Source organism: Rhinoraja longicauda, chromosome 29, assembly GCF_053455715.1.
Source record: "Rhinoraja longicauda isolate Sanriku21f chromosome 29, sRhiLon1.1, whole genome shotgun sequence".
Classification (NCBI taxonomy): domain Eukaryota; kingdom Metazoa; phylum Chordata; class Chondrichthyes; order Rajiformes; family Arhynchobatidae; genus Rhinoraja; species Rhinoraja longicauda.
The window spans coordinates 5,131,949-5,153,232 of NC_135981.1; the positions used below are offsets into that span (position 1 = coordinate 5,131,949).

The 21,284-nt window shown below is 46.5% G+C and overlaps 1 protein-coding gene across 1 annotated transcript in view; it reads right to left on the reverse strand.

The window, feature by feature from the left end:
- Positions 1–16,665, reverse strand: part of LOC144607541 (SH3 and cysteine-rich domain-containing protein 2-like) — a 69,785-nt gene extending 53,120 nt beyond the window's left edge. Inside the window, exon 1 of the mRNA XM_078424435.1 lies at positions 16,451–16,665. Within this exon, the coding sequence (XP_078280561.1) occupies positions 16,451–16,540 (90 nt within the window). The 5' untranslated portion in view covers positions 16,541–16,665. The remainder of the gene's footprint in view (positions 1–16,450) is intronic.
- Positions 16,666–21,284: the final 4,619 nt, after the last annotated feature.

The following is a 21,284-nucleotide window of genomic DNA, read 5'->3' on the forward strand; positions in this document are numbered from 1 at the left end:
GCCATTCAATATGATCATGGCTGATCATCCAGCTCAGTAACCTGTACCTGCCTTCTCTCCATACCCCCTGATCCCTTTAGCCACAAGGGCCACATCTAACTCCCTCTTAAATATAGCCAATGAACTGGCCTCAACTACCTATCTTTAAGATAGTTCAAAGGATTCCAATGAGGTCGATGGGAGGTCGGGACCACACTCTCACTGATGAGAGGATGGTTCAGTTTCCTGATAACAGCTGGGAAGTAACTGTCCCTCAACACAGAATGCTGGAGGAACTCAGTGGGACAGGCAGCATCTCTGGAGAGAAGGAACGGGTGACGTTTCGGGTCGAGACCCTTCTTCAGACTGAACTGGAGGTGTGCGATTTCAAACTTCTGTACCTCTTGCCCTGATGGGAGTGGGGAGAAAATGGAGTGACTGGTTGAGAATGGTAATTCTGGCCGCCTTTCTGAGGCAGCGTGAAGTGTCGATGCAGAGTCTGTACATTTATCCGTACGTGGGCAATTAATGACTCGGTTTTTAAGCTGTAGAAACATACAAATCAAATCGGCTGCAAGAAATGTGTCTATTATTAAAGGTGCCAGAAAAATGTGACAAGACAAACAGGAAACATATGCAAAAGTAGCTATTTTTAAATTATTAGGTATATAATTGCCCTGGTTAAGGTTTCATCTCCAAAGAAATATTTATCACTTTCTTGTTCTGATGTTGCTGAGTTCTTGTTGCTTATTTAATAACACGTTGTGTTGATATGAGCAAGTCACAGATGTTGATCGCCTGCAGCTCTGAAACATGGGTGGCACCGAGGTAGAGCTGCTGCCTCACAGCGCCAGAGCCCCGGGTTCCATCCCGACTACAGGTGCTGTCTGTACGGAGTTTGCACGTTCTCCCCGTGAGTTTTCTACAGGACTCCAGTTTCCTCCCACACTCCAAAGACGTACCGGTTTGTAGGCTAATCGGCTTGGTATAAATGTAAATTGTCCCTAGTGCGTGCAGGATAGTCTTGATGGACGGGGATCGCTGGTCGGCACGGACTCGGTGGGCCGAAGGGCCTGTTTCCATGCTGTACCACTAAACTAAACATTGGTTGGTTTCGGATCTTGTTGTGCAGCGAGGAAATTAACTGCACCTTGTCTCAACCTTTAGCAAAGATGTCCATAACAAAATATCTTCTGAAGCCCCTCTGAAGAAAGGTCTCGACCCAATACGTTCCCTCCACAGATGCTGCCTGACCCTCTAAATTATGCAGCTTACAACAAAGTGGTATGAATATTGATTTCCCTAATTTCAAGTAGCCCTTGCATTCCCTCTCTCTCCGTCCCTCCCCACCCTAGTCGTCCTGCTAGTTTCACTGTTTGTCTCCCTTCATTATCTGCTCTTCCACAGCCAACAATGGACCATTGTGGGCTCCACCTTTCTTGAGTCATCGGGTGGCGGCTTTTCATACGTCTCGTCTCCCTCTCCCCCTGACTCGGTCTGAAGGGCCTCAACCCCCCGAAACGTCACCCATTCCTTTTCTCCAGAGATACCGCCTGACCCGCTGAGTTACTCCAGCATTTTGTGTCCATCTTTGGTGTAAAGTGGCAAGATAGACCACTCGACCCTAAAAACCGAAGCATGTCATGGCGCCATTTTAGTAGGCAGAAACATTTTAAAAGAAAAATACCAAAATCCTGTGAATTGATAGATGAGATATATTCTGTATTTTAATGGTGCCATCACACACATACTTGTTCCCCGAAAACAATGATTACACTGCGAGAGGCATAGCGAACGGCGGGGTTTGCTTACTAAAATGGCGGACGTTACGCTCCTTTGCGTACTACACTTCAGTATAGGCGATTTCAATGGATTGGTTCATCTTGCTCCTCTGGTATCTTTGGCGTAAACTATCAACTGCAGTTTCTTCCTGCGCACTCTGAATTCCTCCAGCACTGTGGGTTCTTGCTTCGAACAACGAAGCTTGGTTTGAGAAGCAATTTGCCGTAAATGATAAAAGGAGTACAAATGTTTGGAGATGTTCCGCGGAAGGCTGTGGGAGTGTTGTGGTACCTTCCCTGCAGAATCTGCTGTTTGTTTACTCATAATTAGGCTGCATCAGTATCAAATAAATATTGGGAACAAAGCTTCAAACCACCATTAAAGGGACTCCGATGAATTTGCTCGGGAAAATGGTGGAATTACATATTCATACTGGTTATCCGAAACTTCTTAAAAGCACTCTGGAACACAAAAGGACAATCATTTGGACTCTCTCTCTCTCCCATTGTGGATTCTTTGTCAAAGTCACAATTTAATAAAGAGAAATTTGTAGATTCTAAAAAGAAAATTGTTAGACTCAAGACAACATAGCATTTTTAGAAGGCACAAAACACAAGAGTAACTCAGAGGGTGAGGTAGCAACTCTGGAGAACATGGACCGTCCGGTGATGTTTTCAATCAGGACTTTGCTTCAGACTGGGGAATGGTCTCTCCAGTCTGAAGAAGGGTCCCAACCCGAGATGTCACCCATCCATGCTCTCCAGAGATGCTACACTACCCGTTGGGTTACTCCTGCACTTTGTGTCTCCTTTTGTCAACAAGCACCTGAGGTTCATTGTTTCTACATTCCATTTCCAGATGATAACTTGAATTACTTAGTCTTGGACCAATTTATGACCAATTTATACATACACCAAGCCAATTAACCTACCTGTACGTCTTTGGAGTGTGGGAGAAAACCGAAGATCTTGGAGAAAACCCACGCTGTCACGGGGAGAACGTACAAACTCCGTACAGGCAGCACCCGTAGTCGGGATCGAACCCGGGTCTCTGGCGCTGCAAGCGCTGTAAGGCAGCAACTCTACCGCTGCGCCACCGTGTCGCTTGGTCATTTCAAACAGGTGGGGAATTGCACAGGACTTCAAATTTCAGAGGTTCATCGGAGCAGAATCAGGCCGTTCGGCCCATAAAGTCCATGCCATGCGATCATGGCCGATCGATCTTTCCCTCTCAACCCCATTCTCCCACCTTCTCCCCATCACTCCCTCCCGACACCCTTGAAAATCATCCAAAATCCATACACAACCAGAAACCAGAGCAGATGATGATTTGATTCTTAGTTTCATGAATCGACTCAGTCCAATTCACACAAGAGTATTTAATCAGCATCCTCACCTTGTACCTTGTAACATCTTGCACAGAGTGGCCAGATATTACATTTGTCAGACATACATTTTAAGATCCAATAGTCCAGCTTCAGAAACAGATTGCCCAGAACCAGTTGGGTACGTCAACCGCAAGAAATAGACTATTTGGGCAGCTTCATTTTTAAGGCATTTGGTTCTGGAGCCAAGAGCACTTTTGACGTAAAGGGAGGTGATTTTTTTTCCTCGTAGACACAGAATTATGGAGTAATTCGGCGGGTCAGGCAGCATCTTGGGAGAGAGAAGGAATGGGTGACGTTTCGGGTCGAGACCCTTCTTCAGACATTGTCCCGCCCCCTCCCCTGACATCAGTCTGAAGAAGGGTCTCGACCCGAAACGTCACCCATTCCTTCTCTCTCCCGAGATGCTGCCTGACCCGCTGAGTTACTCCAGCATTTTGTGTCCACCTTCGATTTAAACCAGCATCTGCAATTTTTTTTTCCTACCCTGATATTTTTTCTCTCTATTCTGTCAGGCAGATGCAAGGAGTAGCTTTGAACAACGCAATATCGCAGAATTGGATTTTATCGACCGGACCTCCATTTCGGTCCAAAGAAGAAAGGTTGCCTTCCTTCCCAAGAGGAATCGCACTGCAAACAATCTGCAAAATCAAAGAGTCTCCAAACTGGAGACCACTGCGAGTTCCAATTTTGCTGAATGAGACATCAGAAAGTGCCCTCTTCGATTTGTAGGAATGCAACGCAAGCTTACAAGGCCGTTTGTTGCCACAGTCCCAATACTGCATTATCAGCGATTGGGTAAACAACACACAACGCACAATTATAGATAAAGGCGATCTTGATGGATACAAAGTAGAATTTCAACTACGTGTGTCAGACTTGGCCACAGGTGAGAAAGAGCCAACTCACGAGGAATAGGAGTGGAAATGGGCCATTCGGCCCATCAAGTCTACTCCGCCATTCAATCAAGGCCGATCTATCTCTCCCTCCTAACCCCATTCTCCTGCTTTCTCTCCTTAACCTCTGACACCCGTACTAATTAAGATTCCTCTAGAACAACTAACCCAAGAACAAAGATAGACACAAAATGTTGGGTAACTCAGCAGGACGGGCAGCATCTCTAGATAAAAGGAATGGGTGACGTTTCGGGTCGAGACACTTCTTCAGACTCAAGAATACATTTTGTACCAAATTAACATTGAAGCCTTTCATATGAGACCAATTATATTACCACGGAATTCGGGCGAGTGAATCACACAGCAGAGAAACAAGCCCTTTGGCACATCAGCTCCACAGCAAATCGAGGATATATCTACATTAAGCCCATCTTGTTCTCCCCACATTCCCATCAACTTTCCCCAGATTCAACCACTATTCGATTAACCTACCAATCTGCATGTCTTGTGTAGGACTATCTCTTGGCTACTGGGCAGCGCGGTGGCATATTGGTTGGGCTGCAGCCTAACAGCACCCGAGACCTGGGTTCGATCCTGACCTCGGGTGCTGCCTGCGCAGAGTTGGCACGTTCTCCCTGCATCCGTGTGTGTTTTCTCCCGGTGCTCCAGTCTCCTCCCACCTCCCAAAGACATCAGGTTTGTACTTTAATTGGCTTCTGTAAATTGCTCGAAGCGTGGAGGATGGGAAAGTGGGACAACATGGAACCTGCCGATGGAATGAGTGACCAAACGTCCAATGACAGAGAGGAGGAAGCTGTTCCTGAGTCTGGTGGATGCGAAAGTGCGATAACGGAGAACTTGAGTACTGGCGATGGATGGTTGGCGTGGACTCAATGGGCCAAAGGGAAACAAAAAAATAAAGGTAAAAGATAAAAATATTCAGGAGGGAATGAAGAGTAGAAGCACTTCACTTCGTTCTACTTTCCTTGGGATTTGAAAGTGTTCAGTGATGGAATGGCAAGGTGCAGGAAAATAATGAAAAGATATTTCTTGGCTTTCACAACTCACGTTTTCACAGTTACACCACTCTATACTGTTGGCAACTGTCCCGAAAGTGGCCGTGACAATAACATTGATTACCTTAAGTGTTATAGTCAAATGAGTTTGACTGTATGAGGTGGGGGGGGGGGCGCAGCGGTAGAGTTGCTGCCTTACAGCGCCAGAGACCCGGGTTCCATTCCGACTATGGGCGTTGTTGGCACGATCTCCCCGTGACTGTGTGGGTTTTCCCCGGGTGCTCTGGTTTCCTTCCACATTCCAAAGTAGTACAAAAATTGTAATTTTGTCCCTGGTGTGTGGGATAGCGCTAGTGTACAGGGATCACCGGTCGACGTGGACTCAGTGGGCCGAAGGGCTTGTTTCCGCTCGGAATCTCCAAACTAAACTAAGTTTGAAGCTGACCTCTGGAACTCAGGTTGCCATGCATGTGGAAACGTATAAGATTATTAAGGGGTTGGACACGTTAGAGGCAGGAAACATGTTCCCAATGTTGGGGGAGTCCAGAACAAGGGGCCACAGTTTAAGAATAAGGGGTAGGCCATTTAGAACAGAGATGAGGAAAAACTTTTTCAGTCAGAGAGTTGTGAATCTGTGGAATTCTCTGCCTCAGAATTCTCTGAATGCATTCAAGAGAGAGCTAGATAGAGCTCTTAAGGATAGCGGAGTCGGGGTGTGGGGAGAGGGTAGGAACGGGGTATTGATTGAGAATGATCAGCCATGATCACATTGAATAGTGGTGCTGGCTCGAAGGGCCGAATGGCCTCCTCCTGCACCTATTGTCTATTGTCTATTGTCCATTGACTGCCTGGTTTCCATGAAATGAGCTCTGATGGGTTCTTCCTTAATCCAAGCCAGTAATATAATTTTTATTTTAATTGGGAATCTGACTCAAGACCACGAATACAAAAACTAAAGGATGAGAGGGGATCTTATTGAAACATATAAGGTTATTAAGGGATTGGACACGCAAGAGGCAGGAAACATGTTCCCGATGTTGGGGGAGTCCCGAACCGGGGGCCACAGTTTAAGAATAAGGGGGTAGGCCATTTAGAACGGAGATGAGGAAAAAACTTTTCACTCAGAGAGTTGTGAAGCTGTGGAACTCTCTGCATCAGAAGGCAGTGGAGGCCAATTCCCTGCATGCATTCAAGAGAGAGTTAAATAATGATAGCAGAATCAAGGGATATGGGGAGAAGGCAGGAACGGGGTACTGATTATGGATGATCAGCCTTGATCACGGTGAATGGCGGTGCTGGCTCGAAGGTCCGAATGGCCTCCTCCTGCACCTATTGTCTATGTCATTTTGGGTTGCTTGGGTGGAGGAGGCAAAAGGAATAATGATCTGAAAGAATATGATGTCCATGCACAAAAGGCTGGTGTAACTCAGCGGGTCAGGCAGCATCTCTGGAGGGAAGGAATAGGTGACGTTTCGGGTCGAGATGCTGCCTGTCACGCGAGTTACTCCAGCTTTCCGTGCCCGCCTTCGGTTTAAACCAGCGCCTGCAGTTCCTTCCTACACATTATGTCTATGCACTGTGCCCAAAATTGGATAAGTATTATTTCCTAATTTCACTGAGCACTTAAAAAAAAATCTCAGTGGGGAATAAAAAGAGACTTTTTGAAAAAAAAAAAAAAAAAAAAGTCCAGCACTTTTACTTCCAAAACACAAAGTACTGTGAAAATCACACTCATTAAACTGGAAGAATTACCACCCTGGAATCTTACAAGGTACAGTGTCCCAAAGTAACACACGGCTGATGATGACGTGACCAGCACACAGATCCTGTCACTGCAAGTACACACACTAAAATGATGAAAATGTGACATTTACTTCAGTTATGATTGAATGGTGACAAATATATTGCATGCAACATTAACATAGCCAAAGCATATTGCAGTAGAGCTTTAGAGGAATTTGTTTCAGGATGTCGTTCTGGAACGAGTAGACTAGTTTATTGTCACGTGTACCGAGGTACAGTGAACAGCTTTTGTTGCGTGCTGGCCAGTCAGCTGAATGACAATACGCGATTACAATCGACCCATTTACAGTGTACAGATACATGATGTATGGGATGTTGCGTGTTTGTTTAGTGCATGGTAAAGCCAGCAAAGTCCGGTCAAGTTATAGTCCGAGGGTCACCAAAGAGTTGGGTAGTAGTTCAGCACTGCTCTCTGGTCGAGATTCCTCCTTCTAACTCTTCTCATGGGGCAAAACAACCCACTTGGGTTTAGAGATACATGCCTACCATCGCTTTTCCGGCAACTAGCCCCCCCCCCCCAAGAAATCCCCCTGAAAATGTGGTGCCTAGGTCGGGTGAGGTGACCCGATCTCAACCTCATTGGGACTTCCGTGACCAATCGAGGGGTCGAATTTCCCCCCCTGCAGCCAGGGCTCTGGAACTCTGGCCTGGCCAGAGCCGGCAGATCCATCCCCCACTGTCGACGTTGTGATCCAGTGTCTCGGCTGCGGCCTCTGTTGACATAGAAAATAGGTGCAGGAGTAGGCCATTCAGCCCTTCGAGCCTGCACCACCATTCAATATGATCATGGCTGATCATCCAACTCAGTATCCCGTACCTGCCTTCTCTCCATACCCCCCTGATCCCTTTAGCCACAAGGGCCAGATCTAACTCCCTCTTAAATATAGCCAATGAACTGGCCTCAACTTGACCTGGCAGAGCAGATAATCCAGAGAGGCTGTGGAAGCAAGGTGGCCGGACAATCAGTAGCGGAACTGTATTTAAAGCGTTGGTTAGCACTGATTACCACCTCTACATAGTCTGAAGGGTCTCGACCCGAAACCTCACCCATTCCCTCTCTCCTAGATGCTGCCTGACCTGCTGAGTTACTCCAGCATTTCGTGATACCTTCGACCTGTAAATATAACACTCTTATAATTCACCACACACTTACAAACCCTAATTTGTACCTTGCCTAGACTGCAAGGTTGTGATTGGCACATGATGCCGTTCACATTTGATAAACATGCTCCCACTGGGGCCCAAAATACAAATATTTTTAAACTTAATTTCTCTCCACAGAATCGTAAGACTTTCAACAAAGAGGAGAAGATTTGCTGCTCATCATACACCTGTCAGTGGTTCCACACTGGAGCTCCGTCTAATCTTATTTCCTTGCTTGCGACATTTTGCATTTCGAGTCCCTTCTAATTCCATTTTAATTTCTCTGAAATGTATGACAAATTCTGAACACTGATGCATCACGAAGAAGACTTCGCAACAATTATCTCCAGTGATTTCTACAAATTGATGGCACTCGTCCAGCCACTAGTGTAGCAACAAGCCAAAAAGACATAAAAATAAGGTCATTTAACTCATCGACCCAGTTCTTTCCATTAACAATCTATTCAACTCATATCCAGCAAGAAACTGGACACATCATCAATTTGCAACGCACTTTTTTAATGATAAAAGATAGAAACCTCTGAAGTTTTCTGGGGGGGGGAAAGAAATTGTGTGAAAATTGAGATAACTGAATCATTTAAGGTGGCACCTGATCAAGGTTAGCTTGGGAAAGATATTACAGGGACATTGAAATCAACCAGGCAATTAGAATCCCCAGCCAAGTCATACCAACACCAGTCATCGCGTCGAGTCTCATTGTCTGTAACTCATTTTCATCTAGCACACAGCTAACAATGGCCTGTTTCCTTTATCATTGCTTTTTTGCACTTCTTTCATTCATTTGTTCTGTATCTCTCTACATCACTATCTAAATCTCACGTTACCCTTTCCCCTGACTCTCAGTCTGAAGAAGGATCTCGACCCGAAACGTCACCTATTCCTTTTCTCCAGATGGTGTCCGTCCGACCCAACTGAATGACTCCAGCTTTTTGTGTCTGTTTTTGATTAGAATGGAGATACAATGAATGCTGGATCAGACTAGAAGGGCTGAATGGTCTCGACTTGTTCCCAAATGTTCTGAAGTTGTCACTTCTACAACTTCACCTTCCGTGGAAGGAGATGAATCAAGAGCTCCAGGATATTTGCCTAACTGGACACCCTTCACTTTAAAGTAATTGGATAATACCTTCATTGGCAGGAATCTGAACCATCGAAGGGATCTACAGGAGTCACTGCCTCATCATCAGAGACCCCAACCACCCCAGCCATGCTCTCATTTCACCCCTGAAAACTGTAACGTCCAGGTTCAGGAACAGTTTCTTCCCATCAGGCTATTAAACACTACAACCTCCAAATAAACTCTGAACTACATAGACGTGGGGACATTGCTTTTGTCTTTTTGCACTATTACTCTTTGTTTGTTGGGTGCATATGTATGTATACATTTGTGTGTGTGCGTATGCAAGTGTAGACAATAGACAATAGGTGCAGGAGGAGGCCATTCGGCCCTTCGAGCCAGCACCGCCATTCAATGTGATCATGGCTGATCACTCTCAATCAGTACCCCGTTCCTGCCTTCTCCCCATACCCCCTGACTCCGCTAACCTTAAGAGCTCAGCCTAGCTCTCTCTTGAATGCATTCAGAGAATTGGCCTCCACTGCCTTCTGAGGCAGAGAATTCCACAGATTCACAACTCTGACTGAAAAAAAATTTCCTCATCTCAGTGTAGGAAAATAACTGCAGATGCTGGTACAAATTGAAGGTATCACAAAATGCTGGAGTAACTCAGCAGGTCAGGCAGTGTCTAGGAGAGAGGGAATGTGTACGTGCAGGTATGTATGTTTATATGTGTATGCGTGTGTGTGTATACTGAACTTTTTTCCATTTATTATATTGTTTACAGAGTACTATGTTTACATATTCTGTTGTGCCACGACAAGTAAGAATTTCATTGTTCTGTTTGAGACCCATGACAATAAAACGCTCTTGACTTGGGGTGAGAATTTCATAATGCCACTAGTTTTGGAAGCATTATGTAGCACCAAGCAATTGGTTAGTTCGAATAAATGAAAAGTGCGAAGAGACTTGGGATTGCTGGTGCAGGAACCCAAAAAGTTAATTTGCAAGTCAAATCAATAGTAAGGAAGGCAAATTCATTTATATTTAGAGGACTGGAATACAAAAACAGAGATGTAATGCTGGGGGCCTTAAGGCGCTGGTCAGGCCGTATTTGGAGTACTGCGAGCAAATTTGGGCTCCATATCTGAGCAATGATGTGCTGGCTCTGGAGAGGGTCCAGAGGAGGTTTACAAGAATGATTCCAGGAATGAGTGGGTTAGCATATGGTGAGCGTTTGACAGCACTGGGCCTGTACTCACTGGACTTTAGAAGATTGAGGGGGGACCTCGTTGAAACTTACAGAATAATGAAAGGCCTGGATAGAGTGGATGTGGAGAGGATGTTTCCACGGGTGGGAGAGTCTAGGACCAGAGGGCACAGCCTCAGAATTATAGGGCGCTCTTTTAGAAAGGAGGTGAGGAGGAACTTCTTTAGTCAGAGGGTAGTGAATCTGTGGAACTCATTGCATCAACACACAATTAGTACCTTGTTGGTTGCAGCTCCTCAAGGCTTTTTTTAAGGTGAGAGGAGAAAGATTTAATAGAAACCGGAGGGGCACCTTTTTTTTTTTTTTTTACACAATGGGTAGTAGGTTTATGGAACGGGCTATCTGATACAGGTACTATCACAACGCTTAAGAAACATTTGGACAGGTACATGGATAGGAAAGGGTTGGAGGCATAAGGGCCAAACGCAGGCAGGTGGAACTGGTGTAGATGGGACAAGTTGGGCCGAAGGGCCTGTTTCCATGTTGTACGACTCTGTGGCTTATGCAAACACTATTTTTTAAATGCACTGACGGCTTCCACTAAAGGTCCATCAAACTTTTAAACTGCTTTGTTTTTTCCCGTTAACTCCCCCTCCAGTCTTCTACCTACAATCCTGAGGTGTTGTGTGCTTAATGCCATCTATTAAACAGATGCTTCCTATCCACCTTTCAATTGGACAGTGAAAGAAATCTGGGTGTTAACTGTACCCAATGTATGATTATATAATATTGGCCATCGACACTAAAGTTATCCCAAAAAGGAATTAGGAATCAAAAGCAGAGATGCTGACCACATCTTTCCTTCCCTTGTTTAGGATAATGGGGAACAGTTGGAATTCCATATCACTGAGACACGATAAGATACGACAACACTTGAGAAGGGATAAGATACGATAACTCTTGAGATGGTAAAACCACAATTTAAAAATAGCATAAAGACTTGGTAAACAAACACTGAATCAAGTGTCGGAAGGAACTGCAGATGCTGGTTTAAACCGAAGACAGACACAAATAGCTGGAGTAACTCAGCGGGTCGGACAGCACCTCTGGAGAAAAGGAATAGGTAACGTTTCGGGTCGTGACCCTTCTTCAGACTGAGAGTCGGGGAGAGGGGAACGAGAGATTTTAGATGGTGATTTAGAGAGACATCGAACAAACGAATGAAAGATACGCAAGAAAAAACTAATGATGATAAAGGAAAAAGGTCGTTGTTAGCTGTGGGCTGGGAGAAAGAGTTACAGATAACAAAACTCACCAGGAAACACTGAATCGACTTGTTTTAGATGCTCCAAGTGGCTTCCATGCATCCCAGGGCAGAAAAACTAAAACTAAAATCATTTCTGACCAAATTCTGATCAAGTTTGGCTCTTGTATAATGACAGTTCATATAGTTGAATAGCATGCTACCCTCTTGATGGCTAAACTAATGTGCGAGAAATTACGACCGAGGTGGGAAAGTATCATGGCCATTTAGAAGGCCATCCTACCACTACTAGAGAGCAGTCCTGAACTACTATCTACCTCAATGGAGAACCTTGAACTATCTTTGATCAGACTTTACTGGCTTTTTCTTGCACCAAATGTTATTGCCTTCATCATGTATCTGCATTCTGCGGACGGTTCAATCGTAATCACATATTGTCTTTCCGCTGACTGGTTAGCACGCAAGATAAACTTTTCAATGTTCCTCGGTTCAAGTGATGATGAACTGGCCTGAACTTTTAGGAGAGGAGTTCAGGTAGTTTTCAACGCACACTGAAGGAGAACAGTTAACGTGAACACATTCAATCTTAGATGATATATGTTGGAGAAACTCAGCGGGACAGGCAGCGTCCGAGGGTGGGAAATGGACAGGCGATTTTTCAGTGATCGGGATCCTTCAGTGATAATGGACATTAACACTCTGGATGAGTAATCTTGCATCTCCTGCCAAACATAACAAGTCTCAATCAATAAGCAACGAACACACAAAGCTGATGGAGAAGCAATTATTGAATGGCCTTGCCATTTGTTTTTCCCTTCACTTTGCTGGCAAGAGGAAGATTGGACACGGTTCAAGTCACGATGACTGCAGGCCAGCCCCAGAGCTTTGGCAACGCTAATTCTTGCAGGACGTCTCAAGTAGGCCTGAATCTATTAACTAAAAGCACACTGTCTCCTTATTTAATTAAAATATGCAAGTGTTTTAAACATAAATCACACCAACTGTGGCTCGGTACTTGCTAATGGATCTGCTGATGGCATTTTGAAAACCACTGTATGTATTTTAAAAGTCTGATTTCTCTCAGAAATTATGAGAAGGCAAAACAATGCTTCATAATGTGAAGCACATGAAGGAATTGGATGCAGATTTTCATGAGGGGCATCAAACAACTTGCTGATAAAGAGCTACTGAAATCGAGCTCATGTGATCAATTTGGATGCCAATGCGACTATTTATTCAATGGTGGGACATAAACCATGAAGTGCTGGAAGACACAGCAGGTCAGGCAGCATCTGAAGGCTCCCAGTTTAGTTTATTGTCACGTATACCGAGGTGCAGTGAAGAGTTTTGTTGCGTGCTAACCAGTCAACGGAAAGACAACACGATCACAATCGATCCATTCATGGTGTACAGATCCATGACGAGGGCCGATAAGTCCCAATCGAAAAAGGTCTTCTGTCCATTCCATCCACAGATGCTGCCCGACCAGTCGAGTTTGTCCAGCACTTTGTGTTTTGCTCAGGATTCCCGCATCTGCAGTTCCTTGTGTCTTGGTCTATATTCATGGGGTGTTCACTTTGCTGGAAACGTCTGCATTTACCGTCCATCCTAATTTTTCCCAAAGGCGAGAAAGTGGTAGAGAATTGATGAGAATGGTGGGACAGGAGTCACGTAGACCAGAGGAGGCAAGGACAAGTTGGTGTAAAAGGGCGGCACGGTGGCGCAGCGGTAGAGTTGCTGAGACCCGGGTTCGATGCCGACTACGGGCGCTGCCTGTACGGAGTCTGTACGTTCTCCCCGTGACCATGTAGTTTTTCCTCCGGGCGCTCCGGTTTCCGCCCACACTCCAAAGACGCACAGGTTTGTTGGTTGAATGGTCTGAGGAAGGGTCTCGACCCGAAACGTCACCTATTCCTTTTCTCCAGAGATGCTGCCTGGCCCGCTGAGTTACTCCAGCTTTTTGTGCCTGTCTTCGGTTTAAACCAGCATCTGCAGTTCCTCTCGACACAGGTTTGGAGGTTACTTGGCTTTGATTAAAAAATTAAATTGTCACATGTGCGTAGGATAGTGCTAGTGTAGGCAGGTGATTGCTGGTCGGCACAGACTCGGTGGTGGTGAGTCTGTGGAATTCATTGCCACAGAAGGTGGTGGAGGCCAAGTCAATGGATATTTTTACGGCGGAGATGGACAGATTCATGATTAGTATGGGTGTCAGGGGCAACGGGGAGAAGGCAGGAGAATGGGGTTAGGAGGGAGAGATGGATCAGCCATAGAAACATAGAAAATAGGTGCAGGAGTAGGCCATTCGGCCCTTCGAGCCTGCACCGCCATTCAATATGATCATGGCTGATCATCCAACTCAGTATCCCGTTCCTGCCTTCTCTCCATACCCCCTGATCCCTTTAGAAACAAGGGCCACATCTAACCCCCTCTTAAATATAGCCAATGAACTAGCCTCAACTACCTTCTGTGGCAGAGAATTCCACAGATTCACCACTCTCTGTGTGAAAAAAAACTTTCTCATCTCGGTCCTAAAAGACTTCCCTCTTATCCTTAAACTGTGACCCCTTGTTCTGGACTTCCCCAACATCGGGAACAATCTTCCTGCATCTAGCCTGTCCAACCCCTTAAGAATCTTGTAAGTTATGATTGAATCTCGGAGTAGTCATGATGGGCCGAATTGGCCTAATTCTGCTCCCATCACTTATGAATTCATGACTCGATGGGCCGAAGGGCCTGTTTCCACACTATATCTGAAGTCTAAGGACAGCTGATCTCCTTCCTGATGGTCCATAGTGGACCAAATAGGGCTTTTACAACAGCCACGCACTTTCATATTGAACTCTTACACAAACCCACATTCAACAACCGCGACGGTGGGTTTGAAACCTATGGCTCTGGAACGGTTAGTTAGATACCAACCCAGTTTCCCAGGCCAAGCACACCACCATTCTGAAGATGGGTCAGTCTGAAGAAGGGTCTCGACCCTGAACGTCACCCGTTCCTTCTCTCCTGAGATGCTGCCCGACCCGCTGAGTTACTCCAGCATTCTGAGTCCACCGTTCTCCTGAACCTTCCTCATAACCTTCAAGTGATCTTCTTATTTTCTGCCGCGTCTTGTCGTCCAAATGCTCTCCAGTCTAGATCAATCCACTCCAAAGAGCCACGCCGCTCGGCTGCAAGTGTTTCAAGTCTCATTAGGCAAGTGTGTGAGCGCCTATATCATCGCCGGCTTGGGTTGACAACTACTCTAAATATATGATCCTCGTGAATCATCCAGCAGAAACAGAGAAGGCAACATTTTAATTCCCTCGCCCAGCCGTGCCTCTCCGTCTGATGCCAAAAAATCCCTCACTCACAATGTAAAGGGTTTGGAAGAAATGTGGCGTGCAAAATACTTAGAACTGTGTGCATTCACACGACTGGAGGGGGGACAAATCTCGTTCCAAAAACCACACACACAGTACACCCTGGACACTGTCAGATGCAAGTAATCTGCCTGGTTGAAGGGTCTCGACCCGAAACGCCACCCCATTCCTCCCCTCTGTTGTAGTCCTTGCAATACCACAACCCCCTCCACAGATGCTGCCTGTCCCGCTGAGTTACTCCAGCATTTTGAGCCCCCTTGTCTTTTAACTGTAAGCATCCACCTTTTTCATCCAGAGAGGGTGGTACATAGTTCTGTAAGAAGGTAACTGCAGATGCTGGTACAAATCGAAGGTATTTATTCACAAAATGCTGGAGTAACTCAGCAGGTCAGGCAGCATCTCGGGAGAGAAGGAATGGGTGGCGTTTCGGGTCAGTCTGAAGAAGGGTCTCGACCCGAAACGTCACCCATTCCTTCTCTCCTATGGTACATAGTTCGCCGGGCACAAAGGTGAAGGCGAGGGAAGAGGGGGTTTGGTCCCATTTACGCACATCAAGGCAAGGAAATAAAAACAGCAGAGCCCGTGGCAAGCCCGACTTGCCCTGAAGTCATCACTTGTACAATCCGTACATGAGTTACGAGCTCGTCTCACGTGTGAGCCCGCATTTCTGCAGCTGGTTTCTGTGCCAGATATTGAGAAGTAAAGTGAGAAGATTTCAGCTATGATCACATTGAATGGCGGTGCTGGCTCGAAGGGCCGAATGGCCTCCTCCTGCACCTATTGTCTATGATGAAACTGACGCCTGTGCCCCCTTGTGCACTCATCTCAACTCATCTTATCTCATCTCATTCTCAAACTCATTCTCTTTCTCTTTCTCAATCTCAATCTCAATCTCTTTCTCAATCTCATTCTCAATCTCAATCTCATTCTCTTCTCAATCTCATTCTCATTCTCAATCTCATTCTCATCTCAATCTCATTCTCATTCTCAATCTCATTCTCATCTCAATCTCATTCTCAATCTCAATCTCATTCTCATCTCAATCTCATCTCAATCTCATTCTCATCTCAATCTCATTCTCAATCTCATTCTCAATCTCATTCTCATTCTCATTCTCATTCTCATCTCAATCTCATCTCCCTCCCCTCCCCTCCCCTCCCCAACTCAACCCAACCCCAAAATTGCGACCCGAAATGAAAGAGAGAAGGGACATAAATTTGAGCAGAGGTCTCCGCTATAAAGTCACAGCTTCAGGTCATCTTCGTTGCAAAAAAAAAAAAAAAGTTTTTTTTAAAAATCAATGCGGACTGATAGGCAAGTCACTTGGCAAACCGATACACCGTTAAACAAATCTCCCCAAAGTCCAGCAGCGGGACCAGCAGGAGGGCCATTCGGCCCCAAAGAGCCCGCACCGGTTATTTAAGAAGGAACGTGTGTATCTCAGACCTGGGTTTGGTCTAAGCCTTCACCTGGGCTGGCTGCTGATGATGTTGATGATGTTGATGATGTTGATGATGATGATCTCACCTTAGTTTCTTGCTGGCTGCACACAGACCCGGGCGACCTCTGCAGCTCTGTGTTCTGCGGCTCGCTTTCCGTCTCGTTGTTTTCGGTCATGGTCGGGGCTGATTGCGGGCTGTGCTGTGCTGTGCTGTGCTGGAGTAGAGTAGACTGGACCGTACCGTACTGTACCGTAGAGCTGTGCTGTGCAGGGAGCGGCGCCGCGGCCACTGTATCTTTCCACGCCGCTACTTTGCTACATCGTCCCCGGCCCCGCCCACCCCCGCCTCCCATTGGCTGCGGCTGAGAAAGGGGGTGGGGCTAACAGGGTCCGGTGGTGTGGTGTTGCTCTTGTGTTGTGGCTCTTGTGTTATGGTGTTGTGTTGTGTTGTAGACAATAGACAATAGACAATAGACAATAGGTGCAGGAGGAGGCCATTCGGCCCTTCGAGCCAGCACCGCCATTCAATGTGATCATGGCTGATCATTCTCAACCAGTACCCCGTTCCTGCCTTCTCCCCATACCCCCTGACTCCGCTATCCTTAAGAGCTCTATCTAGCTCTCTCTTGAATGCATTCAGAGAATTGGCCTCCACTGCCTTCTGAGGCAGAGAATTCCACAGATTCACAACTCTCTGACTGAAAAAGTTTTTCCTCATCTCAGTTGTAAATGGCCGACCCCTTATTCTTAAACTGTGGCCCCTTGTTCTGGACTCCCCCAACATAGGGAACATGTTTCCTGCCTCTAACGTGTCCAACCCCTTAATAATCTTATACGTTTCGATAAGATCTCCTCTCATCCTTCTAAATTTGTGTTGTGGTGTTGTGTGGTGTTGTGTTGTGTGGTGTGGTGTTGTGGTGTTGTGGCGTTGCGTGGTGTTTTGTTGTGTGGTGTGGCTCTTGTGTTGTGTGGTGTGGTGTTGCTCTTGTGTTGTGGACCATGGACCATTCCCACATGATCCAGACCCACACCCAGATCCATTCCCATACCCAGCACCATAGAAACATAGAAAATAGGTTCAGGAGGAGGTCATTTGGCCCTTCAAGCCAGCACCGCCATTCATTGTGATCATGGCTGATCATCCACAATCAATAGCCCGTGCCTGCCTTCTCCCCACATCCCCTGATTCCTCTAGCGCCTAGAGCTCTATCTAACTCTCTTTTAAATTCATCCAGTGAATTGGCCTCCGCTGCCCTCTGTGGCAGAGAATTCCACAAATGCACAACTCTCTGGGTGAAAATGTTTTTTTTCTCCTCTCAGTTTTAAATGGCCTCCCAATTATTCTTAGACTGTGGCCCCTGGTTCTGGACTCCCCCATCATTGGGAACATTGGGAAGCCAGACCCATTCCCATTCCCATTCCCAGATCCATACCAATATCAGGTCCATACCCATACCCATAATCCATAATAAATACCCATATCCATAGTCTCAACCCGAAACAGGACAGGCAGCATCTCTGGAGAGAAGGTGATGCTTCAGGTCAAGACCGTTCTTCAGACTCCTGAAGTCTGAAACGTCACCCATTCCTTCTCTCCAGTTATGCTGCCTGTCCCGCTGAGTTACTCCAGCGTTTTGTGTCTATCCTCCATATAAATATCCATATCCATATCCATGCCCAGATCCATTCCCATTCCCATTCCCATTCCCATTCCCATTCCCATTCCCATTCCCATTCCCATTCCCATTCCCATTCCGATATCCTATCCATTCCCATATCCATTCCCACTCACATTCCCCATTCCATTCCCATTCTCATACTAACCTCTCTGTCCTGAGCCTCCGTCATTGTGAGAGTGAGGCCACATGCAAACTAGGGGAACAGCACCTCATATTCTGCTTGTGAAGGTTACAACCCAGCGGTATGAACTTTGAATTGTTCACGTTTAGATAACCTCTCTCCTTCCCCCCTCCACGTTTTCCCGCACATCCATTTCTTCCTCCCTTTCTTCCCACCATCTCTTGCTCCCCATTTTTACCCCCTTCTTCAGACTGAAGAAGGGTCTCGACCCGAAACGTCACCCATTCCTTCTCTCCAGAGATGCTGCCTGATCCGCTGAGTTACTCCAGCATTTTGTGTCCACCCCCAGTCTGACCTTTCTGTCATGGGCCTCCTCCAGTGCCATAGTGAGGCCCACCGGAAATTGGAGGAACAGCACCTCATATTTCGCCTGGGCAGCTTGCAGCCCAGCGGTATGAACATTGGCTTCTCCAACTTTAGATAGTTCCTCTGTCCCTCTCTTTCCCTCTCCCTTCCCAGTTCTCCCACTGTCTTCCTGTCTCCACCTATATCCTTCCTTTGTCCCGCCCCCCTGACATCAGTCTGAAGAAGGGTCTCGACCCGAAACGTCGCCCATTCCTTCTCTCCTGAGATGCTGCCTGACCTGCTGAGTTACTCCAGCACTTTGTGAAATAAATACCTTCGATTTGTACCAGCATCTGCAGTTATTTTCTTACACTTGTGTCTATCTTTGGTGATTAGTACAGCTTTGACATCAAGTTTGGCACAAACATTGTGGGCCAAAGAGCCTGTTCCTGTTCGGTACTGTTCAATGTTCTGTGGATAAGCTAAACAAACCTGCTTGGGATGTGTTTGATCGCTAATCCTTTTTAATATTTAGTTAATTTAGTGTATCATTGTATTACAACACAGATAACCCTGTATGTATTGATGGCTCCTTGGCCCCTTATTATCTGGTCTAGAAACATAAACACGGTATATCTACTTCACAGACAAAAATGGGACGATGAACAGGAATGACTCAGGGCCCATAATTGTCAGAGATTTTGTATTTTGTCTTAAATATTCAATATGAACGTCATCACAATTAAGGACAGAGAGAATTGTCATGAGAGGAATCGATTGGGTAGATGCACAGAGTCTCTTGCCCAGAGGAGGTGCATCGAGTGCCAGAGAACATAGGTTTAAGATGAAGGAGAAAAGATTTAATAGGAATCTGAGGGGTAGTGATTTCACACAAAGGGTGGTGGAAGGAGCTGCCAGAGGAGGTAGTTGAGGCTGGGACTGTCCCAACATTTCCCCGGTGTGGGACGAATAAAGGAATATATTATTATATATTATTATTATTAACATTTGAGAAACTGTTGGACAGGTGCATGGATAGGATGTGGTGGATAAGAGGGATATGGACTAAACACTGGCAGGTGGGACTAGTGTAGCTGGGACATGTTGGCCAGTGTGGGCATGTTGGGCCGAAGGGCCTGTTTCCACGTTATATCACTCTATGACTCTCTCAGTCTAAAGGGAAGGGGAAATTGTGCAGCATCGATTGTGGGAGGTGCAAGTCAGAAATGGAGAGTGCAATGGGATTGAAGTGCCCACAGTGTAATTCAGGTCAAAGTTAAGTATAATTGAAAATTCTGTGTACAGGGCAATTCTAAAATGAAAGCAGAAACAAAATCCGAAGCATCCGTGCAAGGGGAAAAGAATTGATATTTTAGATTGTGTCAGAAGGAACTTCAGATGCGGGTTTATACCGAAGATAGACATAAAATGTTGGAGTAACTCAGCGGGTCAGGCAGCATCTGTGGAGAAAAGGAATGGATGGCATTTCAGATTGGAACCGTTCTTCAGACTGAAGTTAGAGGCTGAGGAAGGGTTCTGACATGAAACGTCACCTATTTCTTTTACCCACAGATGCTGCCTGACCCGCTGAGTTACTCCTGCATTTTGTGTCTGTCTTAATATTTTAGATTGATGGTTCTCCATCAGAAAATCTTCCCACAACACCAGAGACCCTGGATCGTTTCTGACCTTAGGTGCTGAACGTGTGGAGTTTGCACGTTCTTCCCCTGACACTGTAGGTTGTAGTTTAATTGACCTTTGTCAGTGTGTTCAAAAGTTAATAAGATTTAGGAGCAGAATTAGGTCATTTGGCCAATCAAGGCTTCTCCTCCATTCAATCATGGCTGTTCTATCTTTCCCTCTCAACCCCATTCTCCTGCCTTCTCCCCATAACCTCTGACACGGTGGGGCAGCGGTAGAGTTGCTGCCTTACAGCACCAGAGACCCGGGTTTGATCCCGACTACGGGTGCTGTCTATACGGGGTTTGTACGTTCTCATCCGTGACGTGCGTGGGTTTCCTCCGAGATCTTCGGTTTCCTCCCACACTCCAAAGACGTACAGGTTTGTAGGTTGACTGGCTTGGTAAACGTGTAAATCGGCCCTCATGCATTGGGTAGTGTTGCGGGGATCGCTGGTCGGCGCGGACACGCTGGGCCGAAGGGCCTGTTTCCGCGCTGTATCTCTAAACAAAACTAAACTAAACTAAAAATGCTAACATTTCCATGCATAAGCATCTCTAACAGAAAAGTATGATCAAGCAAATTTTTGTCTCTGAAAAATGCATTAGCAATCAATAATATCCAAAATAATAATTAGTCTTCCCCATCAGGAGATGTGCGGGCTCGGTGTTTTTACTCAGAGGGTGGTGGGTGCCTGGAACGCTGCCAGGGTGGTGGTTGAGGCAGATACTATAGTGGCATTTAAGAGGCTTTTTGACAGCCACAAGGATCTGCAGGGGATGGAGGAATATGGATTACTAGACTAAGTGGACCCATTGGGCCCAAACATCTCCTGCATTGGTGCAGCGCCCTCTCCTCCCTCCTCCCCCCCTCCCCCTCCCCCTAACCCCCTCCTCCCCCCTCCCCCTCCCCCTCCCCCTCCCCCTCCCCTAACCCCCTCCTCCCCCCTCCTCCCCCCTCCCCCTCCCCCTCCCCCTCCCCCTCCCCCTCCCCCTCCCCCTCCCCCTCCCCCTCCCCCTCCCCCTCCCCCTCCCCCTCCCCCTCCCCCTCCCCCTCCCCCTCCCCCTCCCCCTCCCCCTCCCCCTCCCCCTCCCC